Below are 27,282 nucleotides of genomic sequence, written 5' to 3'. Positions count from 1 at the left end.
ATTGTGATTGAAAATGAACACTTTTCCTCTGTGGAATTATTTCAGAACACTTGAAATGCATAAATTATTATTGTCATTACTACTACTACTACTACTACTACTACTGCTGCTGCTGCTGCTGCTGCTGCTGCTGCTATACTTGTTTTTTTTAAGATGGGACATGACAGGAGCGTTACGATCGGAAAAACAACTGAATGTCACATAGCGTGGTAGGCCTGTTGCTATGGTAACAACGGTTGAGTTGCCAAACTTACAGTTTCCACGTGGCGAGTGCTTAATAGCTCTCTTGGCGACATTTATTGTGTACACAATGTTAGTACTTTTCGTCTTTGATTCTCTGTCGATTTTTGTATTGTTTTCTTACCTTCGAGTCAATTGACAATGAATGTTTTAACGTCAGCCATCTTAACGACTGTTGCTAGCTTCCATCGGCTGGCAGCGTGGTAGTTCATATTGGCAACATGGCACTATAGTTCCAAGCTCGGCCGCTTAACTGTCGTGTCCCATCTTTAAAAAAAATAAGTATACTACTACTACTACTACTACTACTACTACTACTACTACTACTACTACTACTACTACTACTACTACTACTACTACTACTTCTTCTTTTTATCTTTGCAAATCTTGATGCATTTCGCTGCTGCAAAGGAATATTACATATTACAGTGAACTCTTACACCTACATCGTGAATTTTTCTTTCGTTATTTTTACAGTAAAGTTACTCCAGGACTAGCTTGATTTTTGTAGTCCTCTTATCATGTATCCCATATAGGTTTTCCGAATTTTAGCGATTAACTTTAGAAATTGTAGGGATAGGAAAACACTCAAATTACTGAGGAAAGGATATTATTTTTCTGCATATTATCAGCTCACAAGAAAGTGCTCACACGATGACATCAGTCAGTGGTGTGGCAATGTAGCCTACTATTTATTGTAATTTTCATGGTCGATTCTTTTTCTGACGTGCATTGTCAATGTTCGAAGTACAAAAGAGAAAAATAGCAACGTTTGGAGTGAAAATCTTACACTGACGTCACTCAGTAGTTGACGGTTTTCTAGGCTTTTCTCTCACTAAGTGGGACATTGTGAAGGAAATGAAACAATGGCCTTTAGGTTAGAAACTCATAATTTAAAGGTTAAGTTGGGTCCCAAGAGCCCTTGCAAGAGGACGAGATTATCATCTTTCTTAAGTTCCTTCAAATAAAATGGTGAAAATCGGACTGAGACAGCCTTGCAGATCACATGGATACTTCGTCAGAGCCCAAACGTTTCTTCGAAGAATGCATGATCGTGTACTTTCAAGTATTTCTCCTCCCATTTCCTCTTCATTCATTTTCATTGTCTTTATTATACAATAGTCATGAAAATATTATAGTTATATGAGTCATTACGTAAACAAAGTTATTATTTGCGGTTTTCCACCAATGAACGCAATGTAATGCATACAGTAGTGGAAGTGGAGCTGCTGCCAGACAATTCCTCTTCTGTATAGTGTTGTGGCGTTGTAACTTACAGTTGAAGTCAGTGAGTGAAATTACGTTATGAAGTTTTTTGGTAGAAAATATGCCGAAATCAGGGGTTGAACGAGAGAGGGCGTGACGTGAAAGAAAGCTTGCACATGAATCGCTGAAAATTGAATCATAAACGAAAAATAATATAATGGAACAAGTGCAAGAATACGGGGCAAGGAAAAAGGCATAGTCTGAGCTCTCTTCTTCAGATCAGTTACAAAATATCAATGATGTATTGAATGTTCCTATACCTTCAGTAACAATATACGAGTGCAATGCCTGATCCAATTAGTGTCAATGATTTAGAATGATCTCCCCGGAAAAGGATGTAACAACAAATTATTGAAATATGTGATTCAGGTGGAAAAAACTAATTTTGAAGCAATTATTTATAACAATACATTACTACATTCAGTAGCTGAATGAACTTATATTCTTGATTAGTTAAAGAGTTGCGCTAGTAAATACGAGTATAGCCTAATGAAATGTGCCCCTAAAATTATTTTCCTTTCTCCTGAAACATGAAGTGGGGTTTTATTGGTTACATCTTTATTCCGAGGGGGTCTTTAATTAATTATAGTTCACCATATAGAGATATTAAGTCAAATAAAAGCGCTCATAAAATATCTGAAAATAAATTTATAAACTATAAATAAATAAATGTGGTTTTGTGTAATTTATTTGTGATCGGCTATGGTTTTAAAATTATTTAAAAATTATCTGGCCTTGGAATGAACAAATTCTCCATAGAACGCTTCCGTAAACTATGTAACGAATATACTGCATTATACATTTATACATTGACAGTTTAAGAAGCTTCTAATGCCACTCTTAGAAGCTACAAACTCCTTTTTTTAAAGGACAACTACTTTAAATTGCCGGAAAAAAAACAGCACATTTTACTGTGTTCATATGTAACTACATACTCAGAACGGATATTCTCTTAAGGGGGACATACACCTTCAAATAGCTACTTTTAAGTACTAAAAAATTTATGAAATTCAGTATTTTTTTTCAGCAATGAATGAATCTGTAGCCTTAAAATTTCATATGCTCAACATAGCCAATTTCTGCAATTATTTATCTTTTATGATTTAGTGTAAATACTTATTACCGTTACTGTTAATTAGCAATTCAGAATGACAGCTGCATTTTGTGCTTTGAAATGCCATTTCTCTGATAATTTCCACAAACATCAGTATTTATGAGCGATTAAGTACTTAAAGATTTATGTCCTCACTTAATTAAATTTATTGCAATTACTGTCTTATGGGTCTTAGTACAGACTACAACTCCACACTGATACTATGTAAGATTACATACTATGCATTCTTTACCTGAAACCATTCAGATACCTTCATCCGAACACATTGTTAAGAGTCGTATAATTCGAAATCGCTCTGCATTTAATTATCTTTGTTAGGTAAATCGTATGTTTATTACTGAATTACTCTGATATAAAGGGAACATTATTTTCTACATGGGTAGGGGAAATTCGACCTATTTTATCAAATTAAAACTTAGTCAAAACACTTGAACATTTTTTTTCATATATTATATATTTGAATTCAAAATGTGACAAGATGATCTTTGAAAGCTCTTTATTCAGGCAGAAAGTCCACGATAATCTTTCATATATATCTCACTCTGTAGGCCTAAATGACACAATACTAAAAAAAAAGTTTTAAATATTTCGTAACATTCATACATATTGTATTTACAACCAGCGCCAGCGTTTTTGGCGGGTTTCCTTGAGTACAAGACCAGTCAGTGAACACTTGTTGCCAATCCAGCTGAGAATGGTACCACCCAAAGACACGTCACGTCATCAATCTGCCAATCACAACTGTTAGTCTTATTGCCCACTGACTGCGGCAAAGGTAAGATACTCGCACTTTGCGTTTCTAGAGCGTCCTTGAGTACTTTGCCTAGTCAGTGGCATCTGTTGCCACTTCGGCTGAGAGTGGTACCACCTCCTAAACAGAAGTCACCTCAGCAATCTGCCAATCACAATTGTCGACTTTCTCGCTCACAGACTGAGGAAAAGGTAAGATACTCGCTCTTAACGTTCCCAGTACTTATTTCTTGCGCCAAAAACGGTGGCTTTCGTTATACATCAACTTCGTTCTCAAGAGTTTAAACTTTTATAGATTTATTAAAGTGTAATAGTTGGATAAAGATCAACATATTCGTAATGTCAAAATACATTCATTCGCTTAAACATAAACAATTACATCACATTATGTGCAGGAAAACTTTTCTCTAATTTAAAGCTTCCATAAAGTTTTACCTTAACGTTTCATCAAATTACTTGCTTTGACTATTACTTGTCCGCTTACAATCCAGTTAAACTATTATACAAAGTGATTCAAAGGTGTTGTCAAAACTTTAGGAGCGTGCATAGGGCTCCAACTTTTAAATTGGGCTATGCGTTTCTGCGGTAATTCCATATTTACACTACTTTCCGGGCTCAGATATTGATGTTACGAGGTGCTGAATGCGTAAATAACAATCAACATCACGGAAACTATAATAAATTCATCACTCCGTGATTATTGCTAAGAAACTTTGGAGTTAATATGCATACAGTTCAAAATGACAAGTTGAATCCGGAGGAAGTGGATTTCTTTTCGTAAGTTGTCCCACTTTAAACTCTCAGCACGCTCTCAAAGCTTCAACATAATATTTCAAATCATCCAACACAAACAACAGAAAGTGAGGTGGGAAGATTAAATTTAATTACATGCACGAACAGTATTCGATATAAAAGTTTTTTTTTTAATTTTCATGAACATTCTATTGATTTTACGCTGCAGTTTAATTTTTGTTAGATAATATACCTGGTGTAAGACAAATGGCCGAGTCCACCAATCTAGGTTAGGAACGTTTAAGTTTAGTAACCACGCCTTATATTCTTTCACTGTGGCACTAAGCTCGGTTACCAGTTAAACCACGCTAACCATGAGAATTTACTAGCTGGTCGAGTGCGAGCGGTTAAGTAGCTAACCGTGGCAGTGAATCCAAGGGAGTATGATGACAGAGAGATTTAGCACTAACGTGTTTCTTGATACGGTATACTCTAATGCCACGTAATAGAATACGATGACTACAATAACGGTATGTAATATGAGAGAGTTTTTGCCCACTTATGAGTGATTGGGTACGTTAAAGAGAAAAAATAATAATAATTTCGTCAGAGCATAGCATTTGGAGGCATGGAGGGTGCTTTATTAGAGGATATGACATTAATTAACAATGGTGACAGAAAAACGATCCTTGGCGAAGCCTAGATTTGATTTAAATGAATTACGTGATGAAAAATGTGGACAAATAATATTTGAGTTTATGTTGACACAAACTTTAACTTACGCCTATGCTTATAGTCAGCGTTGCAAATTTAGAGACTGTTGTTTTTGGGAGACAATTTATTTTAACTTTTCTATTGCTTAAATAGAGATTTAGCGATTTTTTCAGGATCCTTTAGCAACAAAAATTAAACTTTATCGATTGATAATAAGGAATCTAGCTACTTTTGAACTACGGTTTGGCAACTTTCCGTACACTTCTTCTTTAAACATTAATAGTCTGTTTTCAAATGATTGTAGGTTTTTTCTGTACTTAACACCTGAAGAATAAGTAGATACAAATAATGGGAGACAAAAATGTTGTTACATCACGTACAAAGCAAAAGAGAAAACTGTACGTATTTTTATTCACTTTGATTATGTTGTGTAACGTTGACTTAACATCACTAACAAAAATGTTATAAACACATTCATTACGCAACTAGGTCGGTAATTATACTGCTATTACCTAATTGGTTGCGTAATGTGAATCTCACATTAAATTAAATAAAGTGGAATTGATTTTATTTTTATAAGCATTAACAACAGTATGTTCTCACTTTGTTATATTAATTCCTACAGTTGACTATGCTACATAAGATTGAATAGTCGAAATATTGGTACTTTTCCCATTATTTTAGTAACATTTTTAATATCTGAATCCTCGTCTGAACTCATTTTAACAATGTTCATTAATTTCTCCTAGTACTGATGTTCATCAGTTATAAACAAAAACCTATCTTGTTCAAAACTAATGACACAAACATAAACGAATCGCTTCTCACAGGAAGAAACTAATAATAATAATACATTCGCCTCTCCACAAAATACATGTTCAAAACTAATAAAAATAATACAATTACATTTTAAAAAGTTCTTTTCTTTTATCAAAGTGGATAAAAGTTGTACGATATAGTACTTATCGTAATTTCATATTACAATACTCGACTGGTTATCAAACTCGCCTTGCGGCCTCGTTTGATAATTTTCCAATCTCGTAATGTACGAGTAATATGAAATATTACGATACTCTTATCGTCATTAACTAGTCTATTAATTACGCGAAGTTACTCGGCTCACCGAAAAATTCAAGCGACGTTTTTTTCCAGCAATCTTCTTTTTGTTTCATTGTCACGGAATTCCTATGTTTATTTTCTATTATCTCTATAGAATTTCTGAAGAAGATAGAGGAAAAATTAACTTCCGTATGCGTTGTTATTTGGTGCTTTCTCTCTTTTCATGTCTTTCCTTTCTATAACTATTTATTTAAAAGAATTATAGATAGAAAAGAGACCTACGTTTATATGCACACGAATAAATACAAATTACAACTATTTATACAATATTTTATAATCCCGCTTCCAGAAATTAACTGGTCACTGTCTCTTGAATAATATGAAGAATTGCTCTGGAGCAGAATAATGGCGAAATAAACACGCGGCAACTAACCGCGGTTTCGTAACCAAGCGAAGTTGATGGTGCATCGGTTAATATTCTTATTAGTTAACCATGGGTATCTATCTAACCACACATTCTAACCGAGATTGGTGCACTCGACCAAAAGTCTTAAGTGAACAGTTGAATAATTCCCATATGACAGACATTTCGAACTCCAAACGTTAACAGTTGGCCTTACTGATATTAAACACGTGACATAGGAAGGCACATAGAGTAGTCTATATTTTTAATGGAGGAATACTGATATATAAGTAAAATTGGTTAGGAATCCTTATATTAACAAGAGAACAATATACAGTACAGAATTGAAGCAAGGACGGACAAGCTGAGATCTCGGTAGATTGAAGGCTTTAATTGTATTATGCAGTCAGCTGTTAAACTAAACTATATAAACTAACAAGATTTATTAAAATTAAATTAACGGTGGTGCGACAGCCCATGAAGAGCCAAGGTATACCAGCTGGCTACTGGCCTCACTTCCGCTTGTCTCGCAAAGATGAATGATCATTCAATCGTGTTGTTGACACGATGATCCACCCAGCCGTTATAGCAGGTTTCCTTAACCGGATTCGCTACTTATGGTAGCTCCTCAAATTCATCACGATGCTGGTTGGGCACCGGTACCATACACTGACCTAAATTTCATGAGAAAATTCCTTCTTCGTGAGCTACTCAAACCAGCGTGCATTCCGTGTCGTGACTTCTAGGCATGATGCCTTATACAACGACGATACGGCACGGGACAAGAAGATCCATGGTTCACATTAAAAATTGACATAACATCGGTGGATTGAAATACAGTGAAAATAAACATACAAGTTTTCTAGAGAGTTGGCCCCACAAGTAAATAAACCATCTCATGGCTTACTTGAAATATTTCCCAGCTCTGTTTCTTATAAATAGTGGACGTGCAATTGTTCAATTTCCTTTTGCTGAAGTTTGAGTACATCTTTATTCTCTCGGAAACAATACTTGTATTTAGACTAGATTCGAGGTAAGTTGTAACTATATGTACTCCTTGGCAGCCTGACATATAGCTACATCGAGTTCTGCTTCTCTAAAATGTTTCAATTATATTGTACAGTGTGATCGAAAAGTCCCTCCGCAGCTCTGTTGGTTCTAGTAACCCTGCAATACAACTCTGTAGAAAGTTGGCACTCCCCCATTCATTCCGGTTTGACAATCTCACACCCCCAGTCCATCATATGCTTAGCGGCCAGTGCTGCAACTTGAATTCTCTACCAAATACACTAGAATTCTCTCCCTAGTGAATTCTCGGCTACACAAGCACTGCGGAGAGACTTCTTGATCGCACTGTATAATACGTCAGAACCTTCGTAACAATGCCAGGATGTGACCCGAGCATCAGAGAGAAGGACTATCTGATAGACCTTCAGGGATTTTTGACCGAACGAAACAAGACACTTGGTCAAGGAAATGGCAGAAGGTAATAACGTTAATCGTCTTCTACACTAATATTTTTTTCTTTGTTAGTAGACAAGTTTTTTTACGTGCTGTAAATCTTAACATCAGCTTCCTAGCTTACTTCCCTTCTAAAGGAAATCATTTCAAGGTTTTTAAACACTTTAAAAAACCCTTCGCCCCTGTGAGTTTTTCTGTATTTTTCTTTGTCCTTTTAGGCAATTGGTCGAACAATCTTTAGAGTAAATCGAGATAGCTGATTTCCATACCTTTCAGTATTGTATTCAGTCGTTCCTGAGTAACTTGTAGTTAAAATACAGAATTTGTCAAATATCTATCAAGAATTGCTACAACACGGAAAGTTAATTTACGAAATTAGCTAATGTATCTTTAAAGGAACAGTTCTTTGAAGCTATCAACAAAGCCAGGGTTCAGTCTTTTCTGTAGTATTATTAACCATTTAAAAAGTATCAGTATACCTCCTTCTTGTGACTGGATGCACATAATTTACTTAACGTTGTGTTCTAAAAATGTAGCTACCCTTTGCATTACATTCCATTCTTTGGTATTTAAACAAGATCTCAGTTAATGATTATGGTAAATCTCAAACACACTGTGTGAGAGACATAGAAAATATATATAAATTCTAATTTCAGTTGACACCTAGAAGAGGAGTACCCGTGATGTAAAATTGGTGCAGACTCCACATTGACTTTCGCCCAGTGGAGATATAATATGTACTATATGCATAAGTAATCCAGTGCCCAGATAGAATAAAGGATAATTGTAAATATTATAGAAAGAGAGGGGAAACTTCTGAGAGTGGTGATATGATACTTGCTACTTGTTGCAAATACTGTTTCAAGAATCTTCAGTCGTATAAACACACTACCATTCACGTACTGTACATCTTAATATGGAGTCATTTAGACGTAACATCTAAATTACCTTAATCCCATTATCATCATCATCATCATCATCATCATCATCATCAATAATCACCACTAACATCAGCACCATCATTATAAGCATAATAACCAAATATCATAATTATCTTTTCCTTCTTATTTATAGTTCGACTTAATTTTAAGTTAATTTTTTCTCTGTTATTTCATTGCTCTAAGCGCCGATTTCACCAACATGTTACTAATCCACAATTAACTAAATTGTAATTTAGCTTAAATACGTAAGAGGAATCGGTAGAACGAAGAAAAATTCTGTCCGGCACCGGGACTCGAACCCGGGTTTCCAGCTTTACGTGCTGGCACTTTATCGACTAAGCCACACCGGATTCAAGTTCCGATGTCGGATTGAATCCCTTTCATTTTTAAGTTCTATCTACTGGGTTCCCCTTTGTTTGCCTGCCCTCGTGTACCGTGTTACGGTATATGTGACAGTAGACACAAAGTCCAACCACAAGTCAGAGATGCACTCATTACGAGTGACTGAATGGCAGGGTCCGACGGAATGTGACGCCGTCTCGAATCACAGTGATTATTTACGCTGTATCATATTACTATGATTATCAGTGCAGTAATTCTGCGAACGGTGAAGAATCGGTAGAACAGAGAAAAATTCAGGCTAACGTTCTGCCTATTCTTCACTATATGCAAACGCAGAATTACTGCACTGAAACTCCATATGTACTTCGGTGCATTATAGTAATTAAATACGGAAGTTAAATCGTGTTTATCTCGTTTGCATTTCACCAAACTAATTTTTAAAATAGTCAATTAATTTAATTTCCAATTAATTTAATTCCCAAATTAAGTCATCACGGCCTTCAGAATCATAGTAAAATCGTAATTTCGAAGGCCGTGTGCCTTGTTATGTAAGCAGTGACCTATATAGTTTGTTATATTACGACAACCACAGAAGATGACCTCCAACAAGCTTTGTTTAAATTGAACTGCATCGGAAAAGAATACGATCTTCAAATATCTACTAAAAAGACTAAAGTGATGGGTTTTAAGGGAACAACGCCATTAAGAACAAAAATAATTATTAATAATGAAATCATAGAGCAAGTGAACTGTTTTAATTACCTAGGTTGCATGATATCATATGAACAATTAATTAACAACAAAGATAGGAAGCTCTCTAAATTCCAGCAGTTAATTGGCACGATAAAAAGAACACTAAAGAAGAAAGTTAGGACCGATACAATTTTAAAATTTTACAAAACAATGGCAATTCCAACATTAACCTATGGATCGGAAACCTGGTGTATGACAACTCAACAAATGAAGAGAGTAGAAGCAGCTGAAATGAGACTGCTAAGGCCAATAGCAGGATATAGCTTATTGGATCACGAGCGAAATGAAGACATACGACAGGAACTAAATATGCCAAATATTATAGAAACGATCACAGAATATAGGAATAAATGGCATGAACATATATCTAGGATGGAACCAACCCGCATTCCATACCGACTACACCATTATAAACCCCAAGGGACAAGACGAATCGGACGCCCTAGAAAACGCTGGAAAGACTAATTTTAATATTGCTGTGGAGACGAAACAGGCCAATGGACCTAAATCGTATTGATGATGATGATGATGAGACGACGACGACAATAAAATGTCGCCATAAAGAGAGATAACCACAAAACATATTAAAATCATCGGAAACAAAAAGACGGATGGGTAGACTTTAGAAGAAAATAAGAAAGGTTGGAAATAAGTAAAAAGAGATTTCAATGGAAGAGAACCTCATCGAAATGTCTTCAGCAGTGTTGAAGACAAAACGGGATAATATGAACGTATATGCAAGGAAATATCATGCAACAAGCAACCATGATAAATATTATGTTACTCATATTAATTTAGTTGCCGTATTTTAGGCAACTCAAGATTGATTACACGTTTCTTCAATAAATGTATAATTTAAAATAATATAATGAAGTAGGTACTTAACAATCAGTTGGAAATTCCAAATCATCTTCTGCACTATTCAAAATGTACAATTCTTGCTTAGAATAAATTGCATTTGCAAAACTTTTTTGTCCATTGTTTTAAAATAATCCTCTCTTTCGGAAATTATCCTCGCCCATCTTGATAAGAAATCATCATTTTCAAATATTAAGTTCCAGGACACGGTGGAATTACGAACTACTGTATAAGTTTGTATAGATAAGAATTTCATGCGTTTTTTTCAGTCGTTAACAACAGAATTGCTTGACATATTTTTTACATTGCGATACAATTAATTAAAACTACAAATTTTCACGCACAATTGAAGCATTCTTTCATTCTGTTTATTACTTTTCATTCAGAGTAGAGTAGTTAATCATTTTAGATGTATTTCAGTTTGCAATATAATCAAGCCTAAGATATTTATTGTCGCATTACGCCTATATAATTTAATTATTTAATGATATTGTGATTATTCTGTACTAGTTAGCCATTGATGGAATTCTGTCACTTGAAACCGTTTATATGCATTATAGTTTCTTAGCTTAACAGAGATTAGAAACCAATCAAACATTATTACCCTCACTAACACCAATATTGCCATCATTATCATCATCTTGCTCACGGTTGGACACTTTGATTAATGTAACTTATTTCCTTGTTTTCAACTCAGCTTTGTATTCATTAATGTTAGTGGTGAAAGATGTAAGTATTAATTACAAATATAAAGACCTTGGAATCCCTACTTATTGCATTAATTGGTGAAACACAATAACTTGTAGGCCTTATAACCCTCAATACTGCCATCGCTGCATGTCACATTCCTCTCCATCGTAAATATTTCTCATATAAGCATTATAGCTAATGTATTAAAGTTTGACAACTCTTTCAGGCTGTTGTTCCTTGGTACGATAGTATTAACCCAGATAAGACTGACGTCCTACATATAGGACACCGGAAGTTTCACACAAATATGATAATAACATTGACTATGACAGACTAAATATAAGAAAAAAAATTGGAGGCAATTTATAACACATAAGGATTATGGTATCGTGATTGCCGACTATGAAAATCTTACACAGCAATGTTAAAAAAATAAAACGTCCGGGTCCTATATATAGGACGTCAGTCTTATCTGGGTTAATACTAATGACTGAAGCTTGCATTGGTTCAAGGTAAAGCGTGCATATGGTCATAATAAGCATTATGTTCTCTATAGAAACGGGATGTGACTTGCAATGCTGTAAGTGTTTCAGAACTTCATCTCGGACATCAAAATTACTTTTTACACTTTTTTTTTGGAAATAAATACCTCATATCTCTAAGTTTCTTTAGATTTTGCTATATCCTATTCAGAATCTTGGAAGATCCAATGTCTTCAAAAGACGCTTTATACTAACACGATGTACAAAATTTAAATTCTACACACTAAAGTGTCACGGATCTGAAACCGATATGGAAATGAAACAGAAACAAGTAAAACAGCTAAGTCATCTTAAAGTAAAGAATCCATATATTTATAATACAAAAAAGATCGAAGAAGAATAAGGGTACGAAGAGCAATACTGCGCTCATAATATTAAAAAATCTAGAAAATCATAGTGAAGAACAATTGTAACTGTGAAATCAAAATTGATGCTGATGAATCTGGTAATTAAGTAAAGGTGTGGCGTGTGTGGTTTTTAAAAATGTCCCGAGTTTAATTCTAATACATTACACATCTAGATACTTTAGATCTAATTAAAATTTGAAATTAACTAATGAAATTAACTGTACAACAGTACTATACTACTATCAATATTCACGTTACTTTAACATACTCAAGTCCAACATTTTTGTTACGAACATTTATTGTTATTCAATCTTAAGATCAAAGCAAAATCAGTTTCAGTGGAAGTAACTGTTAACCTTGACAGTGGGATTCTAGTGCCTTTTATTTTTTATTATTCGTTTTGTTCCGTATAAATCAGTCATTTTGCATTTTTATCATTCGGTATCGGCAAAAAACTATGTTGTATCTAGAGTCCTGCGTTTGGTTACTTTGGATACAAGTTAGGTGTACATCAATCATAATAGCTTCGTAAGGAGAGCCAGTTGTAAGTCAGTAGTTCACGTTTCAGTGAACCAACAGTATTCCCGCATGCACAGGTACTGTGTGTCTACATATCTTAATTTGTGAACCTGTGTGTGTGTGTGTAAGTCGGTGAACAACAGAAGTAGCACTTAAATTTAATAACAATAACGAAATCTATATTTAAAGGCAATTTATGTGCAGTAAAACATAATTTTTACTAGGGATAGACGAAACTAAACAGAAGAAATCAGGAGCCACCGCATTTCGTCCAGACATGCAATGAGGGAACTGTCCGATCTAAGATAAAGGTATATTTACTGAAATATATTAAACAATATTAGATATCTATGCAATGCAAACACACGCTCTCAGACACGTTCTGAAGCTATGTTGGACAATATTTTGAGATGCGTAACAAATGTAACAATATTAATTTAAAAAGCACATTCGAATTTCTTCCTTCAGCCGCTTTTGTTAACGTTATGTATTAGTCGCAGTAACATGAAAGAAATCGAAGTCTTAAAACATTTTGAACTCGATAAACAATTCAGGCGCCACATACAGTTTTTAGTCTCCGTGGTCACCTGCCGCCCGGAATTTGTCTACCCCTGATTTTTACAGTAAGTAAAACGCATCTAGATACTTTAGATCTAATTAAAGTTTGAAATTAACAAATGAAAAAAATATATTTCAGCACAAACTTAGAATAAAACACATTATGAGTGCCTGCTTTACGAGTCTACAAATTACAGTCATTGACTGTAAGTATTTGAAGTGTTTCAAATGAACACTTTTTCCAATGAACGTTCTCGCTACAAAATTCTTCTATTGTATTACTCATTTCCAACCTCCTAGCTTTGTTTTGTTTCGTATGTTCACTGAACAGCAGACCTGAACTAAGTAACGTTGGATGACGTCAAGCTATACTCCATACATCCCTACATTGTTGCGGATTGTTTGGAGGCTTTAGGCAACCAAACGCAGAACTCTAGTTATAAATTGATGACCCTCAATATCGTATTCGTTTCTCAGGCTACCGTTCAAAAGGACGTGAGAACAGCTTCTAAATCATGTAACTTAATTCAACACAGAGTAATATGCTACCAGTAAAAATCTTCTCTCCTTTCTGGCGGAAGTAATCATTGTCTTCATGTTTACTTTCGCGATATGTAGTATAAGTTCTAATAGCCTCATGAAAGCGCCACTCGCTGAGAGCCGAAGGCAGAGCTGTTCCAAAGTGAAATTTCCCATTAATCTCCAGAAAAATAACAGCTAACATCCTATCCAAATAACCTTCCAATACTTGAGCCAGTAGCGATAGACTCAAGTTTATTTTATTCGGTCTATAAATTCCTTTTAGATATTAAAATTAGTTTGAACGTGTCGATTATGACTAGAGTCCAAGTGATTACACTAATTGTATCGTCATTTTAGTGTAAAATTTAACATACAGCAAATTTAATGACATTATCATGCTTATGTATTCCTTTGTACCATTTGAGCAGGTCACTTCATATATAAGACCTTTCTCATATATTATATGATCCCTTATATCCATATATATCCGCATAGAAAACGTTTGAAATTACCATCTTTTGGAAGAAATAAAGGATTAAAAGTTACTGCATCAAGAACATGTTTGACAGAAGAGGATTTCTGATATATTCACAAAAGAAGCATACATCATGAAGCTTCTTATTTCAGTTAACCTGCCAACGACTATCGATGAACGGTATATTCCGGTTGTTGGATTGGTAGAGTTTGACATTGAACCCTGTCCTGTCTCATACGGTACAGCTTGTATGTTTCTGATATTAACATTTCTCTCGACCGTGTTGTTTGTGGATGTTATTGCATTTGAAATACGCTTCTTCCTGACTTCTCGAATGGTTAGGCACAACATGAAAACGTTTGAAATTACCCCTTTTTGGAAGAAATAAATGATTAAAAGTTATTGCATCAGGAACATGTTTAACAAGAAGAGGATTTATCCACATCCACAAAAGAAGCATGCATCATGAAGCTCCTTATTTCAGTTAACCTGCCAACGACTATCGATGAGCGGTATATTCTGATTGTTAGATTGGTAGAGTTGGACACTGAACCCTGTCCTGTCTCATACCGTACAGCTTGTATGTTCCTAATATTAACATTCCTTTCGACCGTGTTGTTTGTGGATGTTATTGCATTTGAAATACGCTTCTTCCTGATTTCTCGAATGTGTTAGGCACAACATGATGCCCGGTGTGGAGCATGTATTGCTATTTGAAACCACTTCGAGAGTTTTGACGTAGATGATGTCTTTGTTCGCACTGCGTAGGCTATAGGTAGTCAAATTCACTCAGAGTGTCACGAAATTAAATCACATTAGAAATTCATACTATGAGAGAACTAATAGAGATATCTAAATCAACCAAACTGAATTTAACATTACACGGACGAACGTTTCTGACATTCGTGGTACGAGGATGAGTCATCGCTGTAGGAATGGTAGGGGTAGCAGCAACAATATAGAGGGAGAAAACGTTGTGCCACGAGCAAATAAATGACTATAACTCGTAACTACACATCGTACAGCATTCGTTTTGTTGTCATTGAATTCATAATTACAAGTTCTACTAGAATAATGCAAATTTCCTAAAGTTTAGATAACTTTGAACGAAAATGATTTTGAAATAGTAGTGCTCAAGGACCAGTTTCAATGAAATGCAGAAGCATATGAAGCGAAAATACGGTCAGGCATATCGAGAACGCTTGAAAATGAAGAAAGCAGACCCAGAAACAAGGTGCCACTCACCCCAGCATAGCGTCAACAGGTTGAGCAGGAAACTTCGAAAAATGAACATCGAGGCGCGAAATCAGAACTAGAAATTCCTCTGATTCTCACCGGCGGCTTCAACGTGGATGTTAACAAAGATTCCATTCTTAGCCAATTTAAAGTATATTAATTATGATAAAATCTCACACAAATCCAACACTGTAGTCTTATTCTATCTCAGCGTAACCCTCAGATGTGTTCCACGTGGAAACATTGTGGTTGTGTCAGCGTACATAGATACCGACTTTTCAACTATGTACAGACATGAGGACTGAAAGATTACAACTCTGTCGAGAAGCGAGTCCGGTATTAGTTCATCTTCAGGTCCAGTAGAATGCGCTCTTAAAACATGTCCATATATTTTGAGAACATTCTGTACTTATACTGCGGTAAAAATCATTCCAAATAAGGGAGAAAACAATATTACGGTTGGAATTTTTCCATTTGTGGTGAGAACGGTAAAGAAAATGAAAAGTCCACAATGTTTTGAAGCTTGTATCCATCTTCTCTTTGAGATGAAAAATCAGGAGCGAGGGGAAAAAGCTATCCCTCTACTAAGGATCGTTACGAAAACCTGAATGAGAGTAAAACAGTATCTTATTCCTTGGTATCGCTACCTCAGAGAGCCACGTGACATTACTCATTTGTAGCGACCCAAACCAGAGGATACCTAGTTCTGCGGTGTTTGGTCGGAACATGATAAGTGATAACTCCAAACAAAGCTGTTTTGAGGTACAACCATTTCTAGTTTCACTTTTCCTTTAAAAGCAGAATTCTAGTTCATACATACAAATGTGAATGAAAATAACATAGGTCTAGGGCATTTGGAACACTGTTTAATTATATGCATATGCCAATGCTTTTCTATAACTTCTACGTAGGTATAGATAGTAGGAAATGACCATTTTTGTTGTTATGTTCTGGCCAAACACCACATTTTCTCTTGCCCTGATTTTTCATCTGAGTACAGAGTTAAACAAAACACATTATATATTTTTTAGGAATATAATATAGGCTACATATGATGATCACTAAGCCTGAGAAATATATGCCGTTATACTACCAGTGCGCTTCGTGCACCTGTTTGAGTACGTCTCAGAGTTGCGGTGAGTTGACGCAGTGTCTTTAATTCGTTTGAACTCATGCTTATCATCACGGTAAGTTAATCCCTAGCATTTGGGTGGTTGAAAGCCACTCCTTTGACTTCGAAACACAACTATCTGCTAAAGAAAAATTTAAAGATATCATTTTCTTTGTTAAAGAAAATTTGCACTATTTTAAAGACATTTTATTTTCTGTCTGTAGAAAATACACCTAATATAACATTGACAAGTATCAGTCGTATTATTTGACTGTGTTAATATGATGATGTATTACGTTTTTGGTTTACATAATTTTTCATTTCATATATTGCTGCAGTGACTAACAAACCACATTTTCAAATTTTCAAAGGAGAATGATTACCTGTTGCTAGAAAACACAGCCTTATATCTAGAAGAACTTCGTTCCATTTCTGCAGAAACAATGGGCGAATATTTTATAGTACATTATGCAACGAGCCTATAATGATAGTAATTAAGAAGCTAGTATGGATGTTTATGAAACGAGCGCAAGCGATTTCATAATTTTCATACGAGCTTCTTAATTACCATTATAGGCGAGTTTCATACGACTTTTTATGCTCGACCATATTTCTAACTTGAAATTATTCAGATGTATATATTTTATTTGTATCTGACAAGATCGGAAGTGACCTTGTTCTAGGTCGTGAATTGTGAGATGTGCGCAGACGCGAAAGTATTGATTTTTTCCGAGGAACAATAATGTCATTGACCTTGATGTAATCCCGTTAAACTTGATATAACCTTGATTATTGAATTCGACATTGAAAAACGAGATGACAAATTGAATTTATTTGAATATAATTACAATTAACGCTAATTATTATAGTAACAGAACATAACCTTCTGCGACAGTATTGGTTTTCCAGCCTCCGTGACTTTTCGCTAATTCTCTTTCGATTGCATATCCGAGAATAATCGATACTTGCGGTTTTATAACGGTACAAAGCTGACTTGTCATTGGCTGAACACCTGTAAACTGAGTTTACTTTGGCTGAACACCTGTACTTTAATGAGTAGGTGTACTTTAATGACAAGCATTAAAGGACTGCTATCAGGTGTATAATTACTACATTTCGGCATGGGCGAGCATAAAATATTTTACACAAGCATTATTTATCTCAAAATCTGTATCATTATTACAAATTTCCACATTTGAAATTAAGTCACAAATTTCGTTCTCGGCATCTTGCTATTATTCTTCTTTACAAGACGTTGAATGTTGCCTGTTACGAATAGCAGTATTCGGTCGTAATGTAACCGATCAACTGAAGTCCACTGCTGAACGAAACACACTGAAATCCCCCACCACAACGCAATTACGTACTGGTACCTAAAGTCAAAGGCGCATGAAGGGCAATGTAACGGCATACAGTTCTTAGCCCTAGTGATCACTTTCACGTGTTAATACTTGAACTAAGTTTATAAATACCTAGTTGACTAGTTTCAGCTTGGAAGCCATTTTCAGAACTGGTGAAGTTCTTGCATCTTACGGTGTATTCATTTGCTTTGCGAGGGATGCGTTTGTGTTGTGTAGTGTGGAGTCAAATTGTATGTGTCTTTTGAAACGAGGTTCTCAGTATCAAAATGGGACAAGTCGGTTTTTTTTAATGGAATTAGTAATGTTTCTTCTATATAGAAACTGATTAGCCTACTTTTTATCCTTAAGGTATATGTACGTGAACGACCAAAAATATTATCAGAATATGCAGGCTCTAAATTTATAAAATTTTATAAGGAAATGAACTCACAATTGGACAAAAATTACAAGGTATCACAACAAGACTTATTAGAACTTAAATATCTGATAAAAGTATCAGAAAGGTTACTAATAATATTTTTAGAATTCACGTTCTACTTAAAATTACATTTTCACACATATTATTTCATAACATCCACAACCATTAGAGATAGAATTCTGAAATTTTGTACACTGATTTAACATGCATTTATACAAAACGTAGACTACAATAATGCCATTTTCTTTGAAAACAGAAAAATTAAGTCACAAAATATTTGTTAATTTTAATATATTTTATATAGGACAAATAAAAATTAATTGTATTAAAATAAACAACTCTACATGTCTGAGAGTAATCTACTTTTCAGAAATAAGTGTTTATTACATTCAGGAAAAATATTAAAGCTGTCAGAGAGACCACATCAGTGTTATGGTTAGCATATGATGTAACTGCAGAATTTTTTTGTTTTTTTTTTGTTTTTTTTTTTCATACTTTGATAAAACTGGTTTGAAAAATATTATTAGTAATCTTTTTTATACTTTTATCAGATATTTAAGTTCTAATAACTCTTGTTGTGGTACCTTGTCCAATTTTCATTTTCTTATAAAATTTTAGAAATTTAGAGTCTGTATTTTCTGATAATATTAGTTGTCGTTCACGTACATATACCTTTACAATGCCTGATTCGTAATGGGTCACTTTACTGAAGCACGGGGCCGTGAAATCAAGCAGACAGATCAAAATGGGTCATCTTTCTGCTTATGAATGATTCATAATTTTATTTTAACTTTTACTAATATGACCCATTTTTATATTGAGCTCCTCAAATTCGATTAATATTTGAGGAGAAAAATTCGCTCCGGCGCCGGGGATCGAACCCGGGTCCTTGGTTCTACGTACCAAGCGCTCTGACCTCTGAGCTACGCCGAATTCAATCCACAGCACCGGACCGAATCCTCCTCCTTCAATGTTTCGCTTTGTGGCCTAACTCCAAGTTAGGCATATATGTTGACGTATATGTCCAATGTCAACTGCCATTATATTAGGAGCGCACTCAGCTGAGTGACTTGTTTGGCCGGGATTCCGCAGTTAAGTGCACAAATATTAATTGTCAATATTACAGATATTATTCTGTAGGACAAATTAATAAATCTATAATATCCTCAAATTCGGTGGTGTCTTGAGAATTTCTAGTGGATGTGTTTTTGTGTATCTGTATATTTTGTTTTGTTCTAGTGTGTTTAGTTTCTGGTTTTTCGGTTGAAGGACCTCACCAGTTCTAAAGATGGCTCCCAAGCTGAAACTAGTCAATCACGTATTTATAAACTTAGTTCAATATTAACACATGCAAGTAATCGCCATATATTATATTCCTAAATCATACAGTGTTAAAAGTTGTGTAATCAAGATGCAATTTTTTTATTTTTGCTTTCGTCACCGCCAATGAAAAGTCGAATCCAAAACCCATCAGAAAAAATATTAATCGACGATAGCATTTGTGTCCACTTATACAGCATTTCCAGCAATACTCTTAGAATTCCCAACGAATTTGAACAGTAATTTCCTAAATATTAAAGCTATGCTTGGGTGATAGACCTAGCTCTTAGGTTAGTGTAATGAAGGATACCTGTCGCAGCTACAGTTCTCTCCTACATGATGATCCTTTTTTCTTCTGGACACAGAATTTATTTCGGAGGGAAGTGCATACTGTGTACATTCAATTCACAATATTAACCAGTGTAACTGTACTCAACACTTTGTACCTTTCCTTCTGGACTAGTATGTTCATTACCATGTAAGTTGTCTGCTATATGAAAAATCTCATAACAAGCACAAGTTGACGAAACTGCTGTTATAAGGCACTGGTACATCGTAATGTAATGAATTACAAAACAGAACGGCCAGTGTACCGGATATTAGGAGTGCCTAGAAACATTCATTGTCTTCATCATACGAAGAAGTCGACGATGAAGATGATGGACTACAGTCCATAATATCACCACTTGAACAAACACAAAAATGAGCCTATATTCATAATTATAAATACATGAAACTCAGTTTATGTTCTGCAGCCATCACTTGGGCACGGGTTGCTGTTGTTGCTGTTGCCAAGGTGGGTACAATTCGGAGTATGGCGGAGGTGGGGAGCTTTCTTCCGGCTTCCTCGTGTTCTCTATGTACACGACGACGTGAGGAGCATGTGGCGAGGTGGAGAGCATTCTGTCCTTCAGCTGTTGGTAGTAGCTGCCGACCACGACCAGAAAGTAGAATGTCAGCACTGCAACACAATACAAGTACTTTAATCTTGATTAATTCATAGGGAAATAGAAAAAAAAATTAGTAGCGTAGCATTAATGTTAACCGTGTTTTTAGTGATTTATTTTACGACGCTGTATCAAGAGGGGCGTCTCGTCCTTTGGGGTTTTCGGGGCTCAGCCCCGTATGAAAATTTGTGTAATATATTATTTTCAAATATTTAAGAACAACTCTCAAATATAGAGGAAGTGTCGTTCTCTTTATAGTCAAGGTTTGGACTTCATCTGCGCTGAGGAGATGCTATAGTCTTCTGTTGTAGAAGCGACAGATAAATTCTAGCCCGGAGATGCTAAATCCCCAATACAGACCTTACGAGGAGAGTATGACGAGGTTCCTGGTTCGTTGTAGCGCTCAGTGCACGGATATGCTAGATCCTATAACACAGATGTTGTGAGTGAAGGCGCCGGGAGAGGGACGACTATTGGGGCTCATTCAGTTCTGTCGCGGTCGCATTCGTATCATGGTAAAATAGTGTAATATAAGTAAAGGTAATGTAAATTTATGAGCAATAACGAAATGACTTTTTAGTTTTAGTACCACGCATGACAAACTATAATCAAATAGCCCCGGACAAATTCTAAGCCACGAGATGCCACTGTGAATCAATATCTCAGGTTATTTAGCGTCTGAATGAAATTAAGTGATAATACCGGTGAAATAAGTCTGGGGTCCAGCACCAGCATTTTACTCGTATTAGGTTGAGGGAAAACCCTGGAAAAAACCTCAACCAGGTAACTTGCCCCGACTGGGATTCGAACCCGGACCACCTGGTTTCGCGGTCAGACGCGCTAACTGTTACTCCACAGGTGTGGACTTAACCGTGTTACGCGAACACTTCAATAGAAGAAAATAAGAGTATTTTTTCCAGTTCTTATTTACTTACTTACAAATGGCGTTTAGAGAATCCGGGGGTTCATTTCCGCACTCAATTAAGACCGCCATCGGTCTCTATCCTGTGAAAGATTAATCCAGTTCCTACCATCATATCCCAGCTCCCTCAAATACGTTTTAATATTATCCTTTCTTCTACGTTTCGACCTCCCCAAAGGTATTTTTCCTCTCTGGCCTTGCAAATAATACTCCATATGCGTTTCTGGATTCGCCCACATGTGCTAAATGCATTATCCATCTCAAACGTCTGGATTTAATGTTCCTAATTATGTTAGGTGATGAATACAACGTGTGTAGTTCTGCGTTGTGCATTTTTCTCCATTCTCCTGTAACTTCATTCCTCTTTGCCCCAAATAGGCTATTTTTCTAAGCACCTTATTCTCAAACACCCTTAGCTTCTTTTCCTCTCTCAGAGTGAGAGTCCAAGTTTCACAACCATACAGAACAACCGGTAATATTGCTGAATTACTGCGCTCTGCGGAACAGTTGAGGTAGGCGTGGTGAAGGTAAGTGTGGGTAATCACTTGCTTCTGTTAACCCGGCTTAGTATTAGCATAGTATTTATTTTTAACCTGGTAGAAATAAAGCTAACATGACTACTCTTTCCCTCTAGAAATGGATTACAACTACAATATCAAGGATACAATAAAATTAAAATTATAGTTTTTTACTAATGGTGGGTACTTGACTTTTCATCTGTTAAATTTAGAATTGAAGGGTTCAGAGCCATAGTGGGCCAAGCGCCATTTATTAAAAACGGAGAAAGCAAGGGTTACAGTTAAGTGAATATCATAGTTCAATAACATATCATTTAGTTTTAATGTGTATAATTTCCGGTACTTGCTGTATGTTTCCTTTGAATTATGGTAATAACTTCATTTTAACCCTTGTTTTCTACGGTTTTAGAAAAAAAAATGGCGCTTGGACCACTACGGTTCTGAACACTTCAATAACAATTACAATAGAAGCAAAAAATAGTGAAGCAAAGTACTAAAACATTACCTGAATAATAAACACTATGGGCCCTATTCATAGACATTCTTAGCGCGGGCTTTCGGTGGATGATCAGCGAACTAACGTTTTTCGTATTCATAAACCAGTGTTAGCGATATGATATGATATGATATGATATGATATGATATGATATGATATGATATGATATGATATGATATGATATGATATGATATGATATGATATGATATGATATGATATGATATGATATGAATCCTGTTTAGCACGCTCGTAGCGCGGGCTAGCGAAATGTCTATGAATAGCACCCTATACGATTTACTATAGTAGTTAAGAACGAAGATTAATTACACATAATATTTAAATAAATAATCGCTCATTTTTTTAGTGATATTGATTATATTCGAATAATTATTAGACCTTAAAAATTACAACTAAAAAGATAAGATAGTCTAACAGGCTTCTAATATCACACCAAAACTAAACAACTGGTTCAATTGCATGATCATGATGTGCTCATGGTAGTAGTAATACTATTACAAAAACCTTTTTCATGCGACTTCTTGTTAGTTCTTGGAGCGGCTTTTTAACCGCCAGGAACAATACGAGCCATTCCCACTTAAGGGGTTAGGTATAGCTTACAGCAGTACAATTTTTGGAAATATTCAACATTTTTTCCCTCCATTACTGTATCTTGTACAATAATGAAAATTGGTATGTGTAAATTACCATCCTTCTGCTATATTTAAAAAAAATATATATATATATATATATATATATATATATATATTTGTTTTCAAAATTGAAAATGGTGGCAGCTTACTGTGCAGTGATGAAGAGTTTCCTTCACAACTCGTAAACTTGTTAATTTTTTCATGTTGTCTCTCTTTTATTTTATTTGTGAAACTCATGTTTACAATACCATGCTCTTTCAACTACATTCCTTAATAAATAATATATTTTTTTTTAATTTTGTGTTAGAAGAAAATACTGATATTTGACCATTTCTTAAATGAATTTATTTTTTATCAGATAATCTATCAAAGGTAGAGAAGTGATCTTGCATCATATTGTAGATATGAGATGCATAAATACACACAAAATATTTCGTCATAGAATGTAGGATAGTTTTTTTAGTTATGTGGGAAGAGCTTCATCACTGCACAGTGAACTGAATTTTGAAAACAAAAATGTAAATATTTTTTTTTAATCGTAAAAATATTTTTTTCATATAGCAGAAGAACAGTGTTTTACACATACTAATTTTCATTATTGTACAATACACAATAATGAAGTAAAAGAAAGTTGAATATTTGCAAACTTTTACTGAGCTGTAAGCTGTACCTAACCCCTTAAGCAACTTTACCTACGTGTGCTTTCGAGACTCAGTCGCTGTTAGTGGCGGTAATTTAAATACTACATGCACCCCGACAAAATATTGTAGCCACGAAGATTATGTGACGCATGAACTAAGCCGTGTGGAAAACATTAGTGTTGATAGCAGTTGAGGCGATGAAAATGCCGATCACGACGATAAGTATGTAGGCCTATAGAGTTACCTATATTAACAAGAGAGGTTCCGACAGAGCCTGCCCGCTGGTCAGGGTTGAGGAGAGTCATGAAGAGGTTAGTGAGCAGACCCAGCACCGTCACCACCAGGTAGATGACGTGTGCGATGATCCACATGAATATCAGTCGCAGGTTTTCCTGAAAATCACAAATATATAAGTTATTAGGCAAACGTTTTGAGTGCATAGATTTTAAAGATGATTCCGACTCTTCTCCATATGGGAATGTAGAATTACTGCACTGAAACTCTATGTGTACCTACTTCGGTAATAATAATAATAATAATAATAATAATAATAATAATAATAATAATAATAACAATAATAATAATAACAATAGTTTTATTTTCCCTGGCAGAGTTAAGGCCTCAGGCCTTCTCTTCCACTCAACCAGGATCAAATCACATACAGAAAAATACATACCGGTATACAAATATTAGCTTAAAAATAATAATAAACATAATAAAGTAAAAAAGAGAGATTGAATACATATACACTATCAGTATTAACTTTAAAATAATAATAATAATAAAAATATATATAATAATAAAGAGACTGAATACATAATCACAGGCAGGAAAGTACATTCTAGTATACAAGTATTGACTTAAAAAAAAGGATGAATACATATGAATATAATCTCACAACTAAAGGAATAGTACAATTAGTATGATCAGCACAGCACGTGTTACATTGAGACAATAACAATTACCTAGATATTAGAATAATGGAAAAATAAAGCAATGACTGTGTAAAACAATAATAATAATAATAATAATAATAATAATAATAACAATAATAATAAATACAAATTATACCTAAAGAACTAATTCTGTGCATTTAAAGTATTTCTAAACAATCTAATTTTAAACAACTGAGGATTAAGACTACCCCTGATTTCCAGCGGCAGCGAATTCCATGACCGGGCCATGGCTATTGAGAAAGAACTTGAGTACAGAGATGTCTGATGACGTGGTATTGGTAGCAACAGATTGTGCTGTGAACGTGTATTACGATTATGATGTGAAGGTAGGAGAGTAAACCGAGAGGCAAGGTAGTTGGGTGTGGAATCATGTATAATTCGATATAGCATGATTCCACACCCAACTACCTTGCCTCTCGGTTTACTCTCCTAGATTCACATCATAGTTATATGATAAAGTGTAAGTAACCACTTTGCGATTCAAGACTTCGCCATGTTCCGTCGGACCTCGGCCACTCAGTCACTCGTAATGAGTGCACCTCTGTACTTATGGTTGGGCATTGGGTCTACTGTGAAGCATACTATGACACGGTACATGAGAGTAGGCCAACAAAGGGGAACACAGTAGACAGAACTTAAAGTGAGAGGGATTCAATCCGGCATCGGAACTTGAATCCGGTGTGGCTTACAATTAGTGGATAAAGCGCCAGCACGTAAAGCTGGAAATCCGGGTTCGAATCCCGGTGCCGGAGAGAATTTTTCTCCATTCTACTGATTCTTCAGCATAAGAAAAGCACAGGTAAAACAAAGTGGTTTCCAGTTCCAAGAAAACCTTTTGATAAGACTGCAGCTATCCCATATGAAATCGATCTGTAAAAAACCTCACATTTTTTATACTCTAATTTCTCCCCTATTTATACAAGGTGCTGAAGAGAGCGCATTTTCAAAAATATACTATCGAAAGTCAAACGGTTTTCGTATTATTGAGCGACAAATTTAGCGTATTTTATAAAAACAAGCCTCTTTCGGCGCTCAGAACTCTGGAACCATTTACTGCAGAACATTGAACAGGAGCTCATTTTGTAGCTGACATTTGGTAGGTTATGTTAAGAAGTAATCCTTATTTTTATTGTATACAGAGAGAGACAGATAATCTGATTTTACTTAATTTTAGGCTTTTTGCCAATTCGTAAAAATGTAAAAAAATATTGAGAAAAAAACATGCATTATTAAGAGGGATTCGGCATTGTTTGGTTAGTGGTACGGCAATAAGTTTCGAGGGTATTAAATAGATTATTTTCACACGCCTAGACTTGAACGGCGCAGTACCGCACGCACTGGCCGAGAGCTGAAGATAAGCGAGCGTTGGGTGTCATTTTACTCCTGTGTTTATGAAAACCTGTGATAAAGCTAGCACAACCATGACTTCTAGACGACACATCACGTGTTTATGTCTCCTGGCCTTGCTTACCTCGGCTAGCTCCCGCCTCACAGTCAGCTGGTTAATTCACGCGCGTACTATTTATTTTCTTTATTTGATATTTTCAATACTTTCTTATCAACGTGCCATCAGTAAAAAATATGTGTTTATTTGTACTTTCAATGCGGAATCTAACTATATATTTTTTAAATATTTTTTCCTTGGCAAAGGTGTCTTAATGAGGAAAATCTAAATTTCTCCATTTCCATAAAAAGTAAGAAATAGTAATATACGTTACAAGAGCGGTATGTTGACGTTTTCATTTTCGAGGAAAAGATTGAAAAAGCGAAACGTAGTTGAGCTTTTTTAATTTCCGAGAACATGAAAACAAACATACCGCTCGTGTATCGTACATTATTTTGTGCGAAGATCGTTTATTACATACCTGAAAGACGAATTTCTAATTAGTTGCAATGAAATCTCCTCTCGGTTTCTGTTTAATGACGGCAACTTTAGAAAACAAAAATATCTATACTCCAGCTGGCCGTGATATACGTCTGTCTTTTTTTTTCCCAGTCTATAAATGCGAACTTAAAACAAACGGTAAGGTTATGTAATGATTTATTTTTCATTTTAATATTTTAACAATATTATTTATATAACATATTGCAGTAATAACATCGGCATCTGGAGTCTTGTTGATTTTTTCACGGCTTCCTTAATGTTACTTGTATCAGGAATACAATAGTTTTCGTGGAGTAGTAGACTTTACTTAATTTTTGCAAATATTTAAAAACAATAATTATTAACAGTGCAATTTAGGTGAAATAGCAGTCGTAAGTTTCCAATTTATAATTATTACTATGTTAAACATCTCTAAAAATAATATGTTAAAAGCCTAAAGCAGTAAAATGAATGTCGCGCTTAAGCGGTAAGAAGAGGGAAATTGTTATGTGTGTTACGTTGGGAATACTGAATGTGGTATTTCACACTTACCGCG

The 27,282-nt window shown here is 35.1% G+C and overlaps 1 protein-coding gene across 2 annotated transcripts in view; it reads right to left on the bottom strand.

Moving 5' to 3' along the window:
* Nucleotides 1-3,101: 3,101 nt before the first annotated feature.
* The window catches only part of LOC138697908 (uncharacterized), a 124,885-nt gene continuing 100,704 nt past the window's right edge, over nucleotides 3,102-27,282 (bottom strand). For both annotated transcript variants that reach the window (XM_069823497.1, XM_069823498.1), the window contains exons 5-6: nucleotides 24,151-24,298; nucleotides 3,102-20,693 (exon numbers count right to left, since the gene is read on the bottom strand). In XM_069823497.1, coding sequence (XP_069679598.1) covers nucleotides 20,491-20,693; nucleotides 24,151-24,298 — 351 coding nt within the window. In that variant the 3' untranslated portion in view covers nucleotides 3,102-20,490. The remainder of the gene's footprint in view (nucleotides 20,694-24,150; nucleotides 24,299-27,282) is intronic.

Source organism: Periplaneta americana, chromosome 4, assembly GCF_040183065.1.
Source record: "Periplaneta americana isolate PAMFEO1 chromosome 4, P.americana_PAMFEO1_priV1, whole genome shotgun sequence".
Taxonomy (NCBI): domain Eukaryota; kingdom Metazoa; phylum Arthropoda; class Insecta; order Blattodea; family Blattidae; genus Periplaneta; species Periplaneta americana.
The sequence above is the reverse complement of the archived record's forward strand: the minus strand, read 5'-3'. Positions and strand labels throughout refer to the sequence as shown.